This window comes from Xenia sp. Carnegie-2017, unplaced genomic scaffold, assembly GCF_021976095.1.
Source record: "Xenia sp. Carnegie-2017 unplaced genomic scaffold, XeniaSp_v1 HiC_scaffold_14, whole genome shotgun sequence".
In the NCBI taxonomy this organism is placed as follows: Eukaryota; Metazoa; Cnidaria; class Anthozoa; order Malacalcyonacea; family Xeniidae; genus Xenia; species Xenia sp. Carnegie-2017.
The window spans coordinates 10,971,121-10,988,741 of record NW_025813447.1 but is presented as its reverse complement, the minus strand read 5'-3'; the positions used below and the strand labels follow the sequence as shown (position 1 = coordinate 10,988,741).

Here is a 17,621-nt window from a genome sequence, read left to right as displayed (position 1 = left end):
TGTATGAATTATATTCTTTGTGTGAAAATTTGTGAAAATGTGTGAATATCTTTGTGTGCATAATTGTAAAAATTTGTGAAAAAACTTTGAGTGAAAAAATGAAATTTTTTGAAGATGTATGAATTGCAGTCTTTATATATAACTATAACTTATATATTACAACTATAACTATAATTTTAGGTATAACTTTGTGTGAAAATTTGTCAAAATGCATAATGCATAAATGAAAACCTTACACAATTTCATGCAAAGATTATGCATTATATTATGTATTTTCACATTGACAAACTGGTATTGAAGCCCTCATCTGATGATGGACATTCGACATCAAAATGCCTCAACTATCCCTATTGCATAGAATACAAATAACAAATACACATTCGTTATCTGGACTAAATAATGCATCCAGTTTTGTACTTTGCTTTTGACTGATATCATGCTCACAAATTCAATTCCATGTTTTACCTTTTCCATCATCATTGTGGTTGTCTGTTGTTTCCAATCACATTTTACCAATTTCAATATAAATGCAGTGTGATATTATTTGCCATTAGTGAACTACACCTGTTTTTTTATGGTTGGTAATTAAATAATTAAAACTGAAAACAACATTAATAAATGTTAATGTCACCATGTTTTCAAACCTAAAATCTTCTTTCATTTCATTTATTTGCTAAATTTTATATTACAATTAGTAGGCTAATAATTAATGAATTCTTCTCAATTTTAACTGCCTATGTTAGTCATGTCCAAATACCCTCAATTTTGAAGCATTGAGCAATTGAAGCTGGAAACTTACTTTGCCAGTCATATCAATTAAACTATAGCAAAAATATCTTTATTGTAATTACAAATGAAAGATTGTCATGTTAAATTATACAAACATAAAAATCAATACTGCAGTTTGTATTGTAATGTTAATGATGAATATAATTCATACAGCAGATTCTTCTCCAACAATATATGGTGGTGGAGGTTCATTAGGTGGCTGTTTTGTTGCCGTTGTATAAGATGGTGGGAATTCAACTCTACTTTCCCCAGAGTCAGGCAACTCAAGTATATCTATGATACAAGAGGATATTTTGAGGACATTTCAGGTCATTTATTATATAACCACATAAACTGAAAATTCTCACCATTTTGTTCTCTTGATATTTGTTCCAATGATTTCACTTTGCTCTTTTGTTTTTCAGCACGATTTCGCCCACGTCGATAGCAAAGCAGCAAAAATAAGATGAAAAGCAACAATAGTAATCCTGTACCAAGTGATAGCAACACAACAAACTCTGTCTTTTCTGGCAAGTCATCATCTGAAAATTTTGTTGTAAATATGGAGCAGAAGCAAACATCAGAAAGAAAACATCACACACAAGCCTCCTCAAACCTTTAATACATTCAAATTGGCAACAAGTTCCCACAGCAGCTTTGTAGGTTTTACAAGTTGGTTTCTGGAGGCATTTCTCAAAAATACAACCAACTGCTTTTCCAGCGACACATTTACATTTCTCACAAACATCTTTTCCAAATGGTATAAAATATTCACCAGGTGACACAGGTTGTTTCAAATTGCTCCAACACAATTCATCTAAAGGAGCATATTTGCACTAATGAAGTATGAGTAATAAAATAGATGACTCAAAGAAACACCAAACATACCTGTACTGGACATCTTTCAAAGTTTCTAAATTGAAAACAAGACAATCGTGATACGTTAAATTTACAAACGCTGAAGTCCTTAGTTTTGAAGACCATTGCTTAGATGCGCCACCTTTCCGAAATTATATTCATGTAAATTCTTTTGGGCAATCAACAAGTCAATTATTTTAATAGCGCATGGGAAAATGGAAAAAATATTCAAATTAGCCTACTTATTAATAAAAAAAAATAAATGAAAAAAACACTTACGTTAAATTGATGTGTGTAAAACGGTAAATTTTGGCTCAGTCCAGCAAATTACTTCGCCGCAACGAACGTGATTCGGTAAAGAAAAAGTATACTCATCTGTCGTCATATAATTAAAGACGTTTCAAATATTGACAAATATTTTAAATAGATAAATATTTTTATGATAAAAACTGGTCGGAAAAACAAAATTTTAAATAAAGTGAATTCAAAAACTGCACATTTCTTGATATATAGTACCAAAAGAAAATTACGCTTTTTGTTGGTTGCGAAAAGTCAAATAAACGTAGAAAAGCCCAATGTAAAAGCACCATCTGATATTTGATACATGATGGTATCAAATATCGCGATAAAACTTTTGAAATAAACAGCACAAATTGAAAAGCTTTATATAACTTAAAACTTCCATAAATTTGACTTACTTGTCCGAAAAAATTAAAAGCGACGGTAGAAATTTCTCTTCTTAGTTAAACGACAAACGAGCGTCTGGCCATGGCAATAAATAACTTATGATATGGATTATAATTATATATTCTGTATGTACCTGCGTTGCCTAGCTATATGTATACACATAAATTTTTGATGTAAGACTTTAGTCTAAAAACAAGTTCAAAATATCAAAGCATGCTAAGACCAGTAAAACCTCATTCTGACATCGATTCTTCATCACTTTCTTCCTTTCTAGACTTCTTACCACCTCTGGACAATGATGGTTTCTGCAGGACAAACATGTACAAAATATTGACTGTTAATGTATATCCCAGCAATCAACATAACCCCTTGTCCATCGTATGTAAGATAAATTATTGCTTAGATCTCCGTATCTTACCTCCTCTTTAGACAAACGTTTTTTGTTAGATTTTGCATCATCCTCAGAGCTACTTTCCTCTGTTTCCACGAACTCCGCGCTCTTGAATTTCCCGGAATCATCCTTCTTGGGTGATTTCGTTGAATGTTTGGTGATTTTGCTTGATTTCTTGGGACTGCACAAGAAAAACATTATTATGTTTAATGACTTATGTGCAGAGACGAACATTATCGAAATCAAGATAATGTAAACACATCTCAGAACTTTAAAAGAAAGCTATAATATGTCACTGTTCCTGAGATACGCAGGCGAAATTCACATTCCTAAAAATGTTAGTTTTAAGTTTATAGACTATGAAATCATAGTGAACTTTGATCATCATATAATTTTATTTCTTGATAAACGAGCTTTGCTCCTAACTTTTGACGCAACTAAGCATATGAATAAACACCTTGTGGAAGAAGACTTGTCTTTATTCTTGTTATATTCTTTCATTTGTGCTTCGTATTTGATCTTCGCTTCGGCAGCAAGATTATTCCATTTCTGTGAAAAAATAACACGGAGAAAAAAATTCTAGTAAATTCCAGTCACGATAAAAGAAAGCGAGAATAACTTACTGTTTTGTCATCAAGATTCTTCCATAGTAGACCAGCTTTTTTTGATAATTCAGTGATTGATATACCAGGATTGTCTTTCTTTATTTCTTCCCGCGTTTCATTCAACCAGATCATATATGCAGATAAAGCTTTCTTCGGAGCATTTGGATCTTTTTTCGCTCTTTTCTTGGATTTCACAGGAGGCAATTCTTTCTATATGAAGATAATTGAAAATGTCTAAGAAATTCAGAGCATAACATGATCAGTATCATGCTGAAGTTATCCTATTTGATATTATACATGTTTGTAAATGTAGATCGTCCAGGTTGGTATAGTCCTGAGAAGGACTGTTTTTGTTGTTGTTGACTGACGTTTCAACAACCTTAGCAGTAGTCATCTTCAGAGTCAAAACGTCAGTCAACAACAACAAAAACAGTCCTTCTCAGGACTATACCAACCTGGACGATCGACATTTACAAACATGTAACGATACTCCCGGGTTCAAACCATTTACTTGATATTATACAATTAAACTACTCTGCACTTGTCAAAATTTGATGACTCTTTCTTATTTATTGAGTGCAAAACTTACTTTTTGCTTCTTCGATTTCTCTTGGACAAAATTTTTTTTCTTTCCGTTGACTTTCTTTTTATCCACGTTCTTTTTCTTTGGTGATTTTTCTTCCTCTTCAGATTCATTCTCACTGTCTGTAGGAGATACATCACTCGCGTATCTTTAGAAATAGAGGATATGTTGCTCGTTATAATGTCCCGACGACTATGGATGAATGTATAAAAATCCAATATATAAAAATCACTGTATACTCTTCTCTTATATCTTTTTCCTCTTCTTCACCAGGATTGAACGAGGCATCTGACTCATCTAGTTTGTAAAAAAAAAGCGTCAACAACAATTTTACAAAGTATAAACCAACTAAAAAACAGCATCGAATCAAGTATGCATGCAACTGCAAGTGTAATTATAGTACATGCATGCTCGGCTAAAGCCAATTTTGCTCTGCATTGTTGTAAAAAAATCTTCCAAGAAACATCGCCTTATCCTAAACAGTAATACACCACTCTAATCTGGGTTATACTGTGGAAAAAGTTTACAAAAAGACTACCATCAGAGTCTGAATCCTCGTCATTTTTCTCCGCTCCTTCGGCTTTCATCTGCTCCAAATAAGCATCATGCTCTTCCTCATCCGATCCAGAATATTCCCCAGACGTCCGCATCTTGTTCTGACAACGTACAAATGTTAAATTCTGCATTCCCCAAATTGCAATTGAGCTCAGAACGTGTGTGGTTCAGTGATGCAGTTACCTTGATTCCCTTGTTCTTTATTTTCAAACTCTTTCCGCTAACAAAGTCAAACAGTCGACTGTATTCCTCTCTAAAACCGACAAACAAAAATTAACCTGTGCTATCACAAAGGGGCTACGTCGATAAAAACAGCTTTATACTTGTCTATACTGCTGAAGGTTACGATGCTACCATTCTTGTGCTCAACTTCAAAATCAAATGATCTGCTCGATGTGCCACCACCACTTTGCACACGGGCAAAATTTACACATGAAATTTCTTCAAAACGAATGTGAACAGGAGGCTTGGGGACGAACATAAAACCTCGTTCCAGAGGGTAGAGAAAGCCACTCCCGGCTTTGTAACTGCATGATATGGAACTGAATGAACCATGACTGAAAAAACATTAAATTGAAGCTTAGCGAGTCTTAAAACTACATAGCAAAGAGCTGAATGAATGATGGCTGAAAAAGAAAATCAAGCTGAAACAAGAGTTAAAACTACATGATGATGTGAACTCAAATCAGTGAAGAGGCCAGCCCTTTTATTGAAAAAAATCAAGTAGAATGTCTTACCTTTTAAAGGAGCCTGGAATAGTTATTTTGCTTCCTGTAACAGCTTTAATTAATCTACTCATAACTTCATGAATTGGCCCGTTCATTTCAAGAGATAATTTTGATTTATATTTTTCTTGGATCTCTTCCCTGGAAATGATAAATTATGTTAAACTTGAATTGAATTTCAATCATATTTAAATTTGAAATGATAATTAAGTCATGTTAAACGTGACCTGGTTGGCCTGGTGAGCAAAACAGAAAAAAAATCATACATTTACATTCCAAAGCAAAAATATTATGTGCATACTCTGTGATGTTGAGTTTTGCTTCAACTTCTTCATCTTTATCAAAGCGAAATATAATGAAAGGATAACGTGTTTGACCTTGTTTGATAGGAGGGTCGGTGCTCACCTAAATCATACGGGTGTAATTGTCATGTATACATAGAAATGAAAATAAAACCAAACTACAAAATAAAGTAAAGCATACAACAAAGAAAACAAATCTGTTGTCTCGATGAGGAAGAAGAAATATTCGAAGAATTGTTGTGTAAGGGATCTTGTAGTCATAAGTTTTGCCATGAAGTTGTAGAAATGTTGGATAGATTTTTGTTGTGTATCGCCCTCTACAAAAATATTTTCATTAATTCATTGCAAATACATTAATACTTAATGGAAAAACTTTCTTACCTCGGTGTCAATATTGCAACTTCTTCAAATGTAACAATGGCATCGCCTGTGGCTTGTATAACATCTGCTTTTGCTAAAACTTTTTCATGAAATGTCTAAACAATTGAAATATTTGATTAACTGTCTATGTATCCACGGTGATGGCAATAAAATAAGTTGTAATAATTAATTTCTAAAGATGTGAAGTATGATGATGATGTGAAGCTGCATTCTCCCCTGAGAGATATTGTTCTCAAATATAATAGTATATAATAGAAACATGTTTATTTTGCTACAATCACTACATAACATACATAGCATTTACGTGAATTTACCTTAACTGGGTCTGCATCAGTGCCATCATTACTAGGAGGAACATAAAATCTCATCTCCATCAAAGCTATCTCCGTATCATCATGTTGATGAAACTCTAGGGTAACTTCATTCTTGCCTACATAATTATTGATTTAATTCTTTCAATTAATTCAAATCAAGTGAAAAAGAGTGGTGAGTAAGTATAAATGACATTTTACCAGTTGTTGCAGCTGAAACATCTTTTAAAGGGATTTCAAATGCTGGTTTATTATCAACATCAAAACTTAGAACAGAATCTAAAGATTGAAAATTGTTCATTAAATTATTAATCTATTGTTAATCTGTCCATAATCCAATGTTATCCTACTGTCATGATAACATCTACTGTAACTTACTGTCATCTAACATAACATTATGTCATCCATTGTTTTTTGCCATAATCTACAGACACAAACAATGATCTACAGGTACATTTATAAAAGCTAACAGTGGATGAAAGTAGGCTACAGTAGATGGCAATAAATTACAGTGCACGATAGTAGATAATGTTTGTCATATTTATAACGTAAAACTATTACCACATTACAATAAATCCAGTGTGAATTTGATCACATATTTACCAGTAAATCTTGGGCTTCCCCAATTCCAGCCTTTTACAGATAATTCAACTTCTTCCAATTCAATGTTGAACTGGCTCGAGATGAAATTTGATATTTTATCAAAATCCTAAAAAACATAAACCCAGATGCAGACACCTGTTTATTTCGTCAAAAAATTTCATATTGCAATAAATAATTATAACTTATACAATAATTGTTAATGAATGAAGGAACTGTGACCTCTCTGAATGCTAAAAGTTCTAAACATGCTGGATTGGGTAGCAGAAGTTTGTCTGATAACTTTTCCCAAAACACACAATCAACAAAATCTTTAATTTTCCTATTATCATGGAGTATCAAGTTGTGAATATATAAGCATGAACATAAAAGAAATACGAAAAAAGTTTTCAAAACTGATGTGCTGTTTCTAAGTGACCAGCCTTACCGACTCTTTGAATCCTTCAAACTTAAACTGTGATCCTGTTTCAAGAACAAATTTCACCTCATAACCGAATGCAACTTTCATCCACTTCACGCAACTCAGGTCGCTTGAGTTCATTTGCTCAACTTTACCAGTTTTATTGTTTTTAAATACAACACCATTTTTATGAAGTTTCAATTTACCACCGTTCTATAAAAGAATAACCAGCTCATGTATGAGATATTGAGAACGAGAAGCAGAACTTTTTAAGGACTACTCACCAAGCACCCTCTCGTCAGCAAACAAATATCACTGAACTCCAATTCAGAACTCATTTTCAACAAACATAAAAAAGTATATTACGGCTACTCACTCCACAATCCCCACACTACAGTAAAAATAGAGCCAACACATCGAGGACTGAATGAGACGTAAACGTAGAGCACTACCAGTCGACCACTACGTTCATAATTATCAATCATTCAAAATGACAAATTTTACATAACTAAACGGGAAAATAAAAGCACAGTTTCTTAGATTGCTTGGGAATAAAATGCAGGTTCACTGAATCAAACTTTGCAAGAAAGCATGGACGGGTAATAATGATATACGTATATGGTTTAATACAAATATTTCGTTGTTTGTCATTTTCAACGATTGAATATGCTGAAAGGCTGCCATTCTTGATAAATTTCACTTAGGTCCTTGGTTGCATTTTCCCGCCTTAAAATTTAAAAATGACTACCAAAAAAAATTGTTGGTGACTTTAGTAAATTTCTAGTAACACAAATTTTGGTAAATTTTTGAGTAAAATCTGAGCAAAATCAAAATATTACATTTTAAAACATTACAGTACATTGGGGTAACCCTTATTAATTCTGCAAGACAACCAAAGATTAAAGTATGTCTATAGCAATTAACTCTATTTCTATGAATAAAGTTTCTTTATGCCATGAGCTAGGCCATAGCATAAGGTGTATAATGGGGATGGATGAAAATTAATAGTTTCAATCTTGCAAAATACACAAAATAAAATTTATTTACAATCTGTTCTCTACACAATTGGCTTTTTTACATGGACCACTGTAAAAGTAATCTCTGCTATTATAAAATTATAAGCTCTGATAAAGTTTTGAGTAAAAGTCCTTATATTTCAATTTGTCTAAGCTTACATGTTAACTCCCCAAACGGATTAGACCACATTTCCTTGAGATCATTCTGATAATTTTTAAATAAATGCCAGTAATTAATAATGGGAAGAGTTGTTATGGTTATGCACAGTACGTATATAAACTTACTTGCAAATATCCAATAACAAGAACAGGGAGTAATGTTGAAGGAACAAGAAACAACAATGCCGGCTGTGCTGTCTGGTATACTTCAGATACTATAGTTGCCCCCAATAAACCTTAAAACAAAACCAAAACGATCAAGAAAAAATTTCAAGTTTAAAAAGAAACAAAAAAATCTCACCAACAAAATAGCCAATTAAGGAACAATGGAAGTATTTTATCTTGGTTTCCTCACTTGATTTCTGTTTATGGTTATCAAAACGCAGAACAAATGATAATAAAAGACCAGGCATCACCTGTCAACAATATAAGATAACTGCTGATTGGTCAGTTCCTGAGTTTGCATTAGCGTATGCAAACCTATCTGAACTCAATCAATGAAAACATGTTGAAAAAAATTAACACATTTGTTTCAACTTTTTCTGTTTTGCATTATTTTATATAAGAAATACAAAATTTTTTATATGTATGCTAAGGCTTGTGCAACCTTAGAGATGTTCAGGAAAACATCCAAGCAGGTTGCATATATCTCATCTCAAGTTCTCTCAAACATCTCCTGAGTTTGTTTAAGCCTGTGCAAACACAAAAAAACATTTTTTATTTCTTGAATGAAAATCAGTGAAGTATAATGAAAGCTTTTTCATACAATATCTCCAAGACCAAGCATGGACATTCTCCCCTTTTCACTGTAACTACAAACAGAGAAAACCATTAAAATAGCAATAATGCAAATTAATGTTCTCCAATATAAACTATGAATAGAATGTTGTTTTACCTTGGAAAAACAAGTTTGCCAGGCAAAGAAAGGTGTTTATTAGATGCAGCACCTTTATATATCGTTGAGCCAATTTTGTCATCAACAAATGAAATCTTACATGAATACAAAAAAGGATGGTTTTATTGCAAAACATGATTTGATGATGTTCTATAACAAAACAACTTACAGGATTATTTGCTGGTTGTGTAGCAACTTTCACCATTACATTATCTTTAAATAAATAAGCTGAAAAATATACCTAAAAATATCGCAGGATTATTTTATCATAATAGCTGTCCATTGCATATTTGATATTCTTACCCAGAATACATCATAGAAAACCAAACCAAGTAGAAGAATTATTGAAACCTTCAAACTTGGTAAACGTAGGTAAGAAATCATAGATATACATAATCCCATAGCCATTGCTAAAGAGGAGTGAAGTGTAAAGTTCTACATTTGCTGAAGATGTATCTTATATATAAAATGTACAATTGGGAATGCCAAAGCTAGTTTGCAAGTTACAGTTATGCTATGTAGAATTCAGAATATTACTATTTTTCATCTCTTTAAATGCATATGAAAAATGATCAATAAAACCTCACCATCCATTAAAATCCAATGACCTGTAAACATCCACACACCAACCAAAAATATTGAACAAATAATAGCAAGGAGCTCGGCATGAGTGAAACGTCCCAATGAACCAAAGGAAATTCTGAATTGTACAAAAATACATGGTCCTTCAAAATTCTTAAATTAAAAGACGTTGATGACAATTCAAACTCACTTGTAGTTAGGATTTGTCAGAGGCAATATAGCATATTGACAAAGAGGAAATAGAAGAAATGAGAAAGCTATTGTACCTAAAACTATAAAAATAGATTTTGGATAAGTTTTAAGGGTATGAGTTTTTTGATAGTTTCTTTGATCACATATGACATACCAACAGTACAAACTGCAAATATTGACTGGAACTTATCAAAGAAAAAGAACATGAACAACAACGAACAGGAAGCTCCGAGTGGAAGTAACATGGCTTGTGTTGAACTGATGGTGTGGGAGTCTATACAAAATGAGTGAAAAACTGAAAACACAAGACAGAGAACATGAAACGAACAAAAGCGCAAAAGTGTTTTACCTGGTGATATTGACTGGAAGAAAAACACTGATTTTGAGGATTCATCGGAGTTGTCAAATTCATTTTCTTTGGCAGCATCAACACCAAGTGATCTGTAACATTAATAATTATTTTTTGAAAAACAAGACGACTATGTAAGAAGGCTTTCAAAGTCACAGTAACTACGAACCTAAAACATCCGTAAACAATGAGAAGGACAGATACCAGCAAAGTAGCAACACGTGAGCTATCTAGCAGCATCAGACACCTGGTTAATAATAATAAAATTGCAACCATTAATTTTCTTCGTTCGTAGTAATTACGCGTGTAAGTAAATTTCTAATAAAAAATAAACAAAAATTGTATTTTACCATTTATATACATGATCTTCCATAACAACCGTTAATGACAAATGACAATATTAAGGTCTCCCGTTACATGGACGAGCGCTTTTCTAGTGGAAACGTCAAAAAAGGATCAACATTCCATACCCGTAAGTTGCAACTTGATGAACCAGTAAAATAACATTCTACTAACTATCTGTTGTTGGGATTTTTGGGCTTCTTCGTTAAGTGGCTTCGATATATTTGCTTTCCGTGTGTTCCGCGGGTTAAGATCGGATGTTTTCGTCGTTTACGATGTTTATTAGAAAATTTACAATTTACCCTTTTTCATTGGAAACCAGATCTAGTCAATGGTTCTAGTCCTCGTCAATTAATATACTGACTAGCATAAATGACAGGACAGGAAGTATAGAATTGCTAAATTTTCTCAACACACGAAGACGGGAGACTGCTGTGAAAATATTCTGTTCTCCGTTTTACGCTCGGAAATTCACGTAAAACAGGGTCAACGCTGAGCGAAACATGAGTAATATCTAATGTCATTTATACTGGAGTAAATAAGGAAAAAATTATCCATTGATTCTTGGTTTTTTTACGAGGATATGATATTAAAGCTAATTTTATGGACAAGCTTTGTGGGAATTATAGCGTTTTTCTGCCAGAAACAACTTTCCTCACAAATTATCGTTATGCAACAAAGTGTTTTTATCGCAGGACGAACTAAAATGGATGTTTATGAATATTTTAAAGACGTTCGAAACAGCATGAAAAATACGCAGTATGGTGACACGTAAGGCTTATATCACGCTAGATATTAATTATTTTTAGCGCTTTCAACCAAGTATTTGTTTTATTTTTTTAGTGTATCCAAAATAGTGTACATCCCAGGTGTTGGAGGAGAGGCCGACAGAATAAAATTTAATCAACTTGAAACATTTTCCATTCAAGGCTTATATGAGCAGACTCTGGAGTCACCTTGCATTGCTAAACTTTACCCAGACACCCCAAAAATTCAGCTAGAATTGAATTTATTTGAGGGTCTAATGATTGGGACAGTCAATATTCTGTTTAAAGAAGATTCAAAAGATGGAAATACTGGAACAACTGTTACTCAATATTTTGAGCTAGTTACTCCAAACTTTTTTGCCAATTTTATTGAAGCACACACTAAATCACGCTACAAAGTCTTTTTAGAGCATGCTCAAACACGTTTGCAAGATTTTGCTACTGAAACGTAATAGAGATGTACATTAATTTATCATTCAATATTTATGAAAGTTCATGAAATTGTAATAAAAAAAATGTAAAATGGAAGTATTGAACTTTATCACGTGATGCGCTTGAGCAAGGAAAATTCGTATTTGTAAACGAAAGTGAACGAAGGATAATATCGTGAAGTCCAGTTCCAACAAAGCAGAAAAAATGTCAAGAGAACGAGATAGTATGTATCGTGGCAACAACAATGATTGTAGAATCTATGTTGGGAATCTTCCTGAAGACTGCAGAGAACGGGATGTCGATGACATATTCTACAAATATGGAAAAATTTCAGATATTCGTATAAAGAGAGGTGACGTGGCCAGAGCCAGAATGAGTCGACGAAGTGAAGTTTTATCGTACGCATTTGTTCAGTTTGATGATCCAAGGTAAAAAAGAAAATACTTTTACGTTTAGTCTTAGCTTACTTGTCAATAATTGGCGGGAAATTGTAATCCCACGTGGTCATCACATCACCTAGAATTTTCCAGTATAGTAACTTAAAACAATTTGGTTTTAGAGATGCTGAAGATGCTGTAAGAGGAAGGGATGGTTACGAATTTGATGGTAGGCGAATACGTGTCGAGTTCACTAGAGGAAGTCAGAGTGGCCGACGTGATAGCGGTCGCAGCCATGGAAGTGGTCGCCCTAGCCGCGGAGTTCCACCAAGAAGATCAAATAACCGTGTTTTGGTCAAAGGTCTTCCTCCCACTGGTAGTTGGCAAGATATCAAAGATCACATGCGTGATGCTGGGGAGGTACTTTATGCTGAAGTCTACGGTGATGGATCTGGCATTGTTGAATTTGCTCACCCTGATGATGTCAAATATGCTGTTAAAAACTTGGACGACACAGAATTTCGATCTCATGAAGTATGTATATGAAAATTTGTTTGAAAACATCAACCATGTTTTCAAATCACTTAGTTAAGTGCTACGAATAGTTATTTTTAACTATTATAAATTTTTACCATTTTAGTAAATATATTGCATCAGCACACTTTTTACACACTTTTGCTGCTCATTCTCATCCCTGAGGATCATTCAATGTGAATGAGGCTGATCAATGAAGGACACATGTACAATGGTCTTTTCAATACCAGGATTCAATTTCAATAGATGAAGGAATCATTTGTGGTCATATCCATTCATCAAAATCTAGTGATAAAAATCCTTGAGTAAAGGAAATTCAGTTAAATTTATCAGCAATTTGATGTACAAAATTCCTGGTCGGTACGTTAAAAAAGAAAAGTAATTTCCTCCAAATTACTTAGGTTAATGTCATTAGCCATGTTTTCCCAGTGAATCATGTGAAAAAGATCGTCCCTTCATATTATATTTGTCATTAAATGTCCCAAACTTATTTGCAGAACGAAACAAGCAGAGTTACCGTGAGAGATGATTCTGGAGGTAGTGGAAGGAAACGTAGTTATTCACGTTCACAAAGTCGTTCAAGAAGTCGATCACGAAAACGATCACAAAGTCACACCAAAGACAAACGAAGAAGTAGATCAAAGAGTAGATCAAGAAGTAAATCAGGAAGCAAAAGCCGTTCAAAGTCACCATCTAACAGTCGTTCCAGATCGCAAACACCTAGAGATTAGAGACTCTGTTGTGCTAAATAACCGCTGTGCTTTACTGACAAATTTACATAACTCTTGTTCTTGTTTAAAACTTTACAATGACCCTCTTTATAATTCAGTTTTTTTTCTTGTTAAAAAACATACCTTTAAAGAGAAAGGCATAGTCAAAGATCAATTTGCATAGGTCCTCCATTATCCTTGCTATAATCCTATGCATCCATATTATACCAATAGAATTGAGTATTAGTAGAAATATTATCCAAGCTAAGTTGAAAATCCATGGCATTCCTTGTTTACCAATTTTTTTCCAAAAACCATCCTTCATTTCCCTCTATTTTATCCATTCCTATTCTTTAGATGAACTAATTATCACTTCTTTTCCACTTTAAACATCCAAATTAATCCGTTTTAGAATTGATTTCAAGTTAATAAAAAACTGGAAAGGAATAGAAAGTACTCAATATCAAAATGTTGTGAATATTTTGGTAGAAGGGAGTTTCATACCCAGTTAAATAGTAATTCTATCCTTCCATAATCCTATGTTCCAGTCCAAGTCCACATAAATGAAGACAAAATCATCTGCAAAATGCATAAAACACTAAATGTTCATCAAAAAAAGGAATTAAGTTGAAACATTGCCCTTTACAAAAAAATTCGGTTGACACTTATTGAAACATTAATATATTCATGAGATGTTATATTGCAATAGTGATGTGTTCCGTTTCCTTGATATAATTGAATGTAACACAAACGACATGCAAGTCAACTTTATTCACCAAATTTATGATCTGGAACGAGAACGACTTCTTGAAAATGATCTTTTGGGGGATCGAGAATATTTGCGAGGTGAGTAAGAACGACTTCTTGAACGTCGCGGACTTCGAGAACGACTTGCTCTCCTTGATTTGGAGGACCCATCTTCTTCAACTGTCACATAAGAAGTTTCATTCTAATAGAAAATAAAACAGTTACTATAATTAAATACAGATACACATAACACCTGAAATAACCACACAAAAATAATCTCCAACAATGGGTTCCACATATAACAGGGTTATAGCCAAACCTGATGAGATCGAAATTTTGTGTCATTGAGTACACGAACGGCCCTTTTCATGTCTTCATATCGAGCAAATTCCACAACTCCAGTACAATCATTGAACACATCAGTGAACATGACATCACCAGCTTCTCTCATATGATCTTTGAGATCTTGCCAGCTACCACTTGGAGGAAGATTTTTCACTAACACTCGAAAACCATTTCCACGAGGGATGAAGGAACGGCCTCTTCCACGGTTTCCTCCCCGACTACCACGATAGCCACCACCACCAGCAGCACGAGGAGATTCAACCCTTAACTGTTTTCCATCAAGATCGTAGCCATCACGACCACGTATTGCATCCTGCGCATCTCTTAAAATAATCATGGTTGAGTCAACATAGACATAGTCGTTGGGTTTGTAGTTATGAGAAATTTTAATAGAATCATTTTAACACTCTCTTTATATGCATCCATTTAACGTAGCTAATGACACAATATTAAATACATTTCATTTGTCGATTACAAACCTTGGATCCTCAAACTCAATAAAGGCAAATGGCGGACCACCTCTTGTATCTTTTTTCAAACTAATATCTTTGATGGTGCCATACTTGTAAAAAATATCATCTAATTCCTTTGCCCTAACATCAGATGGAAGATTACCAACATATACGCGGCACTCAGCGTTTCCACGATTCATTTCTCGTAGCACTACCAAGATTTAAGAAAAAATAAAATCGACGCGTTCGACAATATACACGTTGAAGAAGTAACTTTTGTGAAGGAAGTGGCCAGTGCTTCCATTTCTATTTTTTCATCAGTAAACGTTCCAAAGATTTTTTCAAAAAGTGGAAGATACGAGATGAAATAGGACACTGAAATAGGACTCCGAAATCCCACGAATCGCATGCTCGTTTTTGTCTGGCGTCGTTTTTAAAGCAACATCCGGTTAATGAGATTGATTAAATTGCTTTGGTATATCACAGCTAGAGCGTTCGCAAATTGAAGAGATTCTCTAAAAGAAACTACTTAAAGGTAGAGAAATAATGACAACAATAATGTGCTTGACAGATCGAAAGGGTTACTTACACCATTTCTTATTTTACAGATGTCTGACCGAAAGGCAGTCATAAAGAATGCTGACATGTCTGAAGACATGCAACAAGATGCGATCGACTGTACTACGCAAGCAATGGAGAAGTTTAACATCGAAAAAGATATTGCCGCATATGTAAAGAAAGAATTTGACAAGAAATTTAATCCAACATGGCATTGCATTGTAGGCAGAAACTTTGGATCTTACGTGACACACGAAACAAAGCACTTTATATATTTCTACCTGGGACAAGTTGCCATCTTGTTGTTCAAGTCTGGTTGAAGGAGCTGAGAGTGTATTGTAACCAATGAACTTAAACCCTTAAGTGAAAATATAATATATAGATAATCCGAAGATGTATCAAAAATAAGGTTGTGTAATAAATGTATTCCAGACGTGTTTATAAGCATGTAATTGCAACGATATTTGAGGAGGTAAGACCTATCAGTCATCGTTGTTGCCATAGTAAAGAAAAACAACTTTCATACATTGTTCAAAACATTGTAATTAACAAAATGTCATAGCTTGAAGCCGGAGTGAATGGCAGCAACACCAAAAGTTAAATTTTCATATTTAACAAATTTAAAACCTGATGTTGTTATCAGAGCTGAAAATTCAACCTAAAAAGGAAAGTTAAAATAAAAGAAGGTCAATAAAAAAAGATAAGTAAATTATGTACCTGGTCAGGAAATTGACGAATACTTTCAACCAAATATTGATATGATGACCAGTCCTTAGCAATTACTTCTCCCATTACTGGAATTACTTGAAATGAATATTCATCATACAATCTAAAAAAAGAAATCATACATGTACAAAAACCAACAGGAAAAGAAATTACACAGATTAATTTACCTTTTTAAGAAAGGATTTTTTACCGCACTGAATTCAAGGCACAAAAATTTACCCCCGGGTGCTAAAACTCTGTAAGCCTCATCCAATGCCTAATGTCAAGAAAAAAAGCATCTGAATTATCTTTATGATGAGCACACAATAACAACAACAAAACAACAAACAACATTTGTATACCGGCCAGTATTACATATGAGCACACAATAACTTTCTTCATAAATTGCATGACTTTTTTATTTTATGTCTTGAAAATCTCAAAAATGAGCCAAAATCTTTTCATTAAAATTAAAATCACATGAAAGTACTCAACTTTTTGAGTGTTCGTGAAGTTTCGTAGCCCAAATGCAATGGTATACACATCAAAGGAATTATCTTGGAATGGTAAGTCTTCTCCATTTCCACAAACCCAAATTATTTCTAAAGAAAAATCAGAAAGAAACCCATCAGAACTGGCTAGATGAATTGGTTTACCATCAAAACAACTATGACAAATGACTAACCCTGACTTAATCCAAGTCTAGATGCTTTTATTTTTCCAACATCAAGCATTGCTTGATTGATATCACAGACAACTATATCACCTGTGGACAGCGTTTTATTGTGATACTTCAACTGATTTATATATCGCATGGCTATATCACCAGTGCCCCCTGCCACATCCAGCATTCTGTTGCCATTCAATACATTAATTTGTGATACGAGGTAATTTTTCCAAGCTCGATGTATCCCACCACTCATTAAGTCATTCATCAGATCATATTTCTCCGCAACATTTTCAAACACCGTATGCACTAAAAATTGATATGGAGTGCTCTAAATCCAAAGATATGGAGTGCTCTAATTCCCCCTTTCGGTCAGAGTGTCAAGAATGGGAAAAATTAACTTCACACTATTTACAAATATGAGAACTTACTAACCTCTACCTGCCTTGGAAGATTTTGAAACAGTCTCGAATCCAAAATGTGTTTCTTGTGAAACGTTTGAATGACAGTTGCATCGAATATTAGCTGTAGCGGCTCTCAATGTTTTTAGCAAAAATTTCTTCTGAGCCGCCATTTTGTTGCTCCACGCGGGAAAATATGAATTTCGGGCTTGAAATGTGAAAATT

At 33.7% G+C, this 17,621-nt stretch overlaps 6 protein-coding genes and 1 long non-coding RNA gene across 10 annotated transcripts; 3 read left to right on the top strand and 4 right to left on the bottom strand.

Annotated features, from left to right (window-relative positions):
• Positions 1 to 611: 611 nt before the first annotated feature.
• LOC124434413 (FACT complex subunit SSRP1-like) lies at positions 612 to 7,625 on the bottom strand. 3 transcript variants are annotated; one of them, XM_046984306.1, is made up of 23 exons: positions 7,451 to 7,625; positions 7,194 to 7,379; positions 6,770 to 6,875; positions 6,368 to 6,445; positions 6,170 to 6,285; positions 5,856 to 5,950; positions 5,656 to 5,791; positions 5,474 to 5,577; positions 5,185 to 5,313; positions 4,771 to 5,004; positions 4,631 to 4,700; positions 4,431 to 4,548; positions 4,132 to 4,189; positions 3,899 to 4,040; positions 3,328 to 3,519; positions 3,162 to 3,253; positions 2,732 to 2,885; positions 2,325 to 2,618; positions 1,906 to 2,001; positions 1,657 to 1,681; positions 1,385 to 1,585; positions 1,137 to 1,310; positions 612 to 1,062 (listed from the first exon to the last, which is right to left on the bottom strand). In XM_046984306.1, the coding sequence occupies exons 1-18, from the start codon at positions 7,502 to 7,504 to the stop codon at positions 2,547 to 2,549; spliced, it is 2,136 nt and encodes a 711-aa protein (XP_046840262.1). In that variant the 5' UTR covers positions 7,505 to 7,625; the 3' UTR covers positions 612 to 1,062; positions 1,137 to 1,310; positions 1,385 to 1,585; positions 1,657 to 1,681; positions 1,906 to 2,001; positions 2,325 to 2,546. The 3 variants fall into 3 exon arrangements, with proteins under 3 accessions (XP_046840262.1, XP_046840264.1, XP_046840265.1); XM_046984308.1 differs by lacking the exon at positions 1,906 to 2,001; XM_046984309.1 differs by lacking the exons at positions 612 to 1,062; positions 1,137 to 1,310; positions 1,385 to 1,585; ... (2 more) ...; positions 2,325 to 2,618; positions 2,732 to 2,885 and having other exon boundaries at positions 3,205 to 3,253; positions 3,895 to 4,040.
• A 314-nt stretch (positions 7,626 to 7,939) lies between these two features.
• On the bottom strand, positions 7,940 to 11,112 carry LOC124434134 (signal peptide peptidase-like 3). Of its 2 annotated transcripts, none has more exons than XM_046984014.1 (14): positions 10,872 to 11,112; positions 10,710 to 10,792; positions 10,529 to 10,606; positions 10,360 to 10,451; positions 10,165 to 10,284; positions 10,009 to 10,090; positions 9,824 to 9,936; positions 9,540 to 9,646; positions 9,406 to 9,477; positions 9,237 to 9,331; positions 9,108 to 9,153; positions 8,643 to 8,757; positions 8,468 to 8,577; positions 7,940 to 8,387 (listed from the first exon to the last, which is right to left on the bottom strand). In XM_046984014.1, exons 2-14 carry the CDS (start codon positions 10,730 to 10,732, stop codon positions 8,316 to 8,318), a joined length of 1,125 nt encoding a protein of 374 aa, XP_046839970.1. In that variant the 5' UTR covers positions 10,733 to 10,792; positions 10,872 to 11,112; the 3' UTR covers positions 7,940 to 8,315. The 2 variants fall into 2 exon arrangements, with proteins under 2 accessions (XP_046839970.1, XP_046839971.1); XM_046984015.1 differs by having other exon boundaries at positions 10,876 to 11,112.
• Positions 11,113 to 11,176: 64 nt separating this feature from the next.
• Positions 11,177 to 11,996, top strand: LOC124434137. Its single transcript, XM_046984018.1, has 2 exons — positions 11,177 to 11,472; positions 11,545 to 11,996. Exons 1-2 carry the CDS (start codon positions 11,285 to 11,287, stop codon positions 11,918 to 11,920), a joined length of 564 nt encoding a protein of 187 aa, XP_046839974.1. The 5' UTR covers positions 11,177 to 11,284; the 3' UTR covers positions 11,921 to 11,996.
• Positions 11,997 to 12,031: 35 nt separating this feature from the next.
• Positions 12,032 to 13,797, top strand: LOC124434135 (serine/arginine-rich splicing factor 1-like). The gene is made up of 3 exons (XM_046984016.1): positions 12,032 to 12,328; positions 12,460 to 12,811; positions 13,309 to 13,797. The coding sequence occupies exons 1-3, from the start codon at positions 12,105 to 12,107 to the stop codon at positions 13,540 to 13,542; spliced, it is 810 nt and encodes a 269-aa protein (XP_046839972.1). The 5' UTR covers positions 12,032 to 12,104; the 3' UTR covers positions 13,543 to 13,797.
• Positions 13,798 to 14,112: 315 nt separating this feature from the next.
• LOC124434136 (serine/arginine-rich splicing factor 1B-like) lies at positions 14,113 to 15,349 on the bottom strand. The gene is made up of 3 exons (XM_046984017.1): positions 15,093 to 15,349; positions 14,588 to 14,936; positions 14,113 to 14,470 (listed from the first exon to the last, which is right to left on the bottom strand). The coding sequence occupies exons 1-3, from the start codon at positions 15,263 to 15,265 to the stop codon at positions 14,303 to 14,305; spliced, it is 690 nt and encodes a 229-aa protein (XP_046839973.1). The 5' UTR covers positions 15,266 to 15,349; the 3' UTR covers positions 14,113 to 14,302.
• A 157-nt stretch (positions 15,350 to 15,506) lies between these two features.
• Positions 15,507 to 15,982, top strand: LOC124434848. The gene is made up of 2 exons (XR_006944921.1): positions 15,507 to 15,600; positions 15,674 to 15,982. It is a non-coding gene; the product is annotated as an uncharacterized LOC124434848 (long non-coding RNA).
• A 164-nt stretch (positions 15,983 to 16,146) lies between these two features.
• LOC124434847 (2-methoxy-6-polyprenyl-1,4-benzoquinol methylase, mitochondrial-like) lies at positions 16,147 to 17,598 on the bottom strand. The gene is made up of 6 exons (XM_046984771.1): positions 17,431 to 17,598; positions 17,014 to 17,304; positions 16,824 to 16,930; positions 16,517 to 16,605; positions 16,341 to 16,452; positions 16,147 to 16,281 (listed from the first exon to the last, which is right to left on the bottom strand). Exons 1-6 carry the CDS (start codon positions 17,567 to 17,569, stop codon positions 16,180 to 16,182), a joined length of 840 nt encoding a protein of 279 aa, XP_046840727.1. The 5' UTR covers positions 17,570 to 17,598; the 3' UTR covers positions 16,147 to 16,179.
• Positions 17,599 to 17,621: the final 23 nt, after the last annotated feature.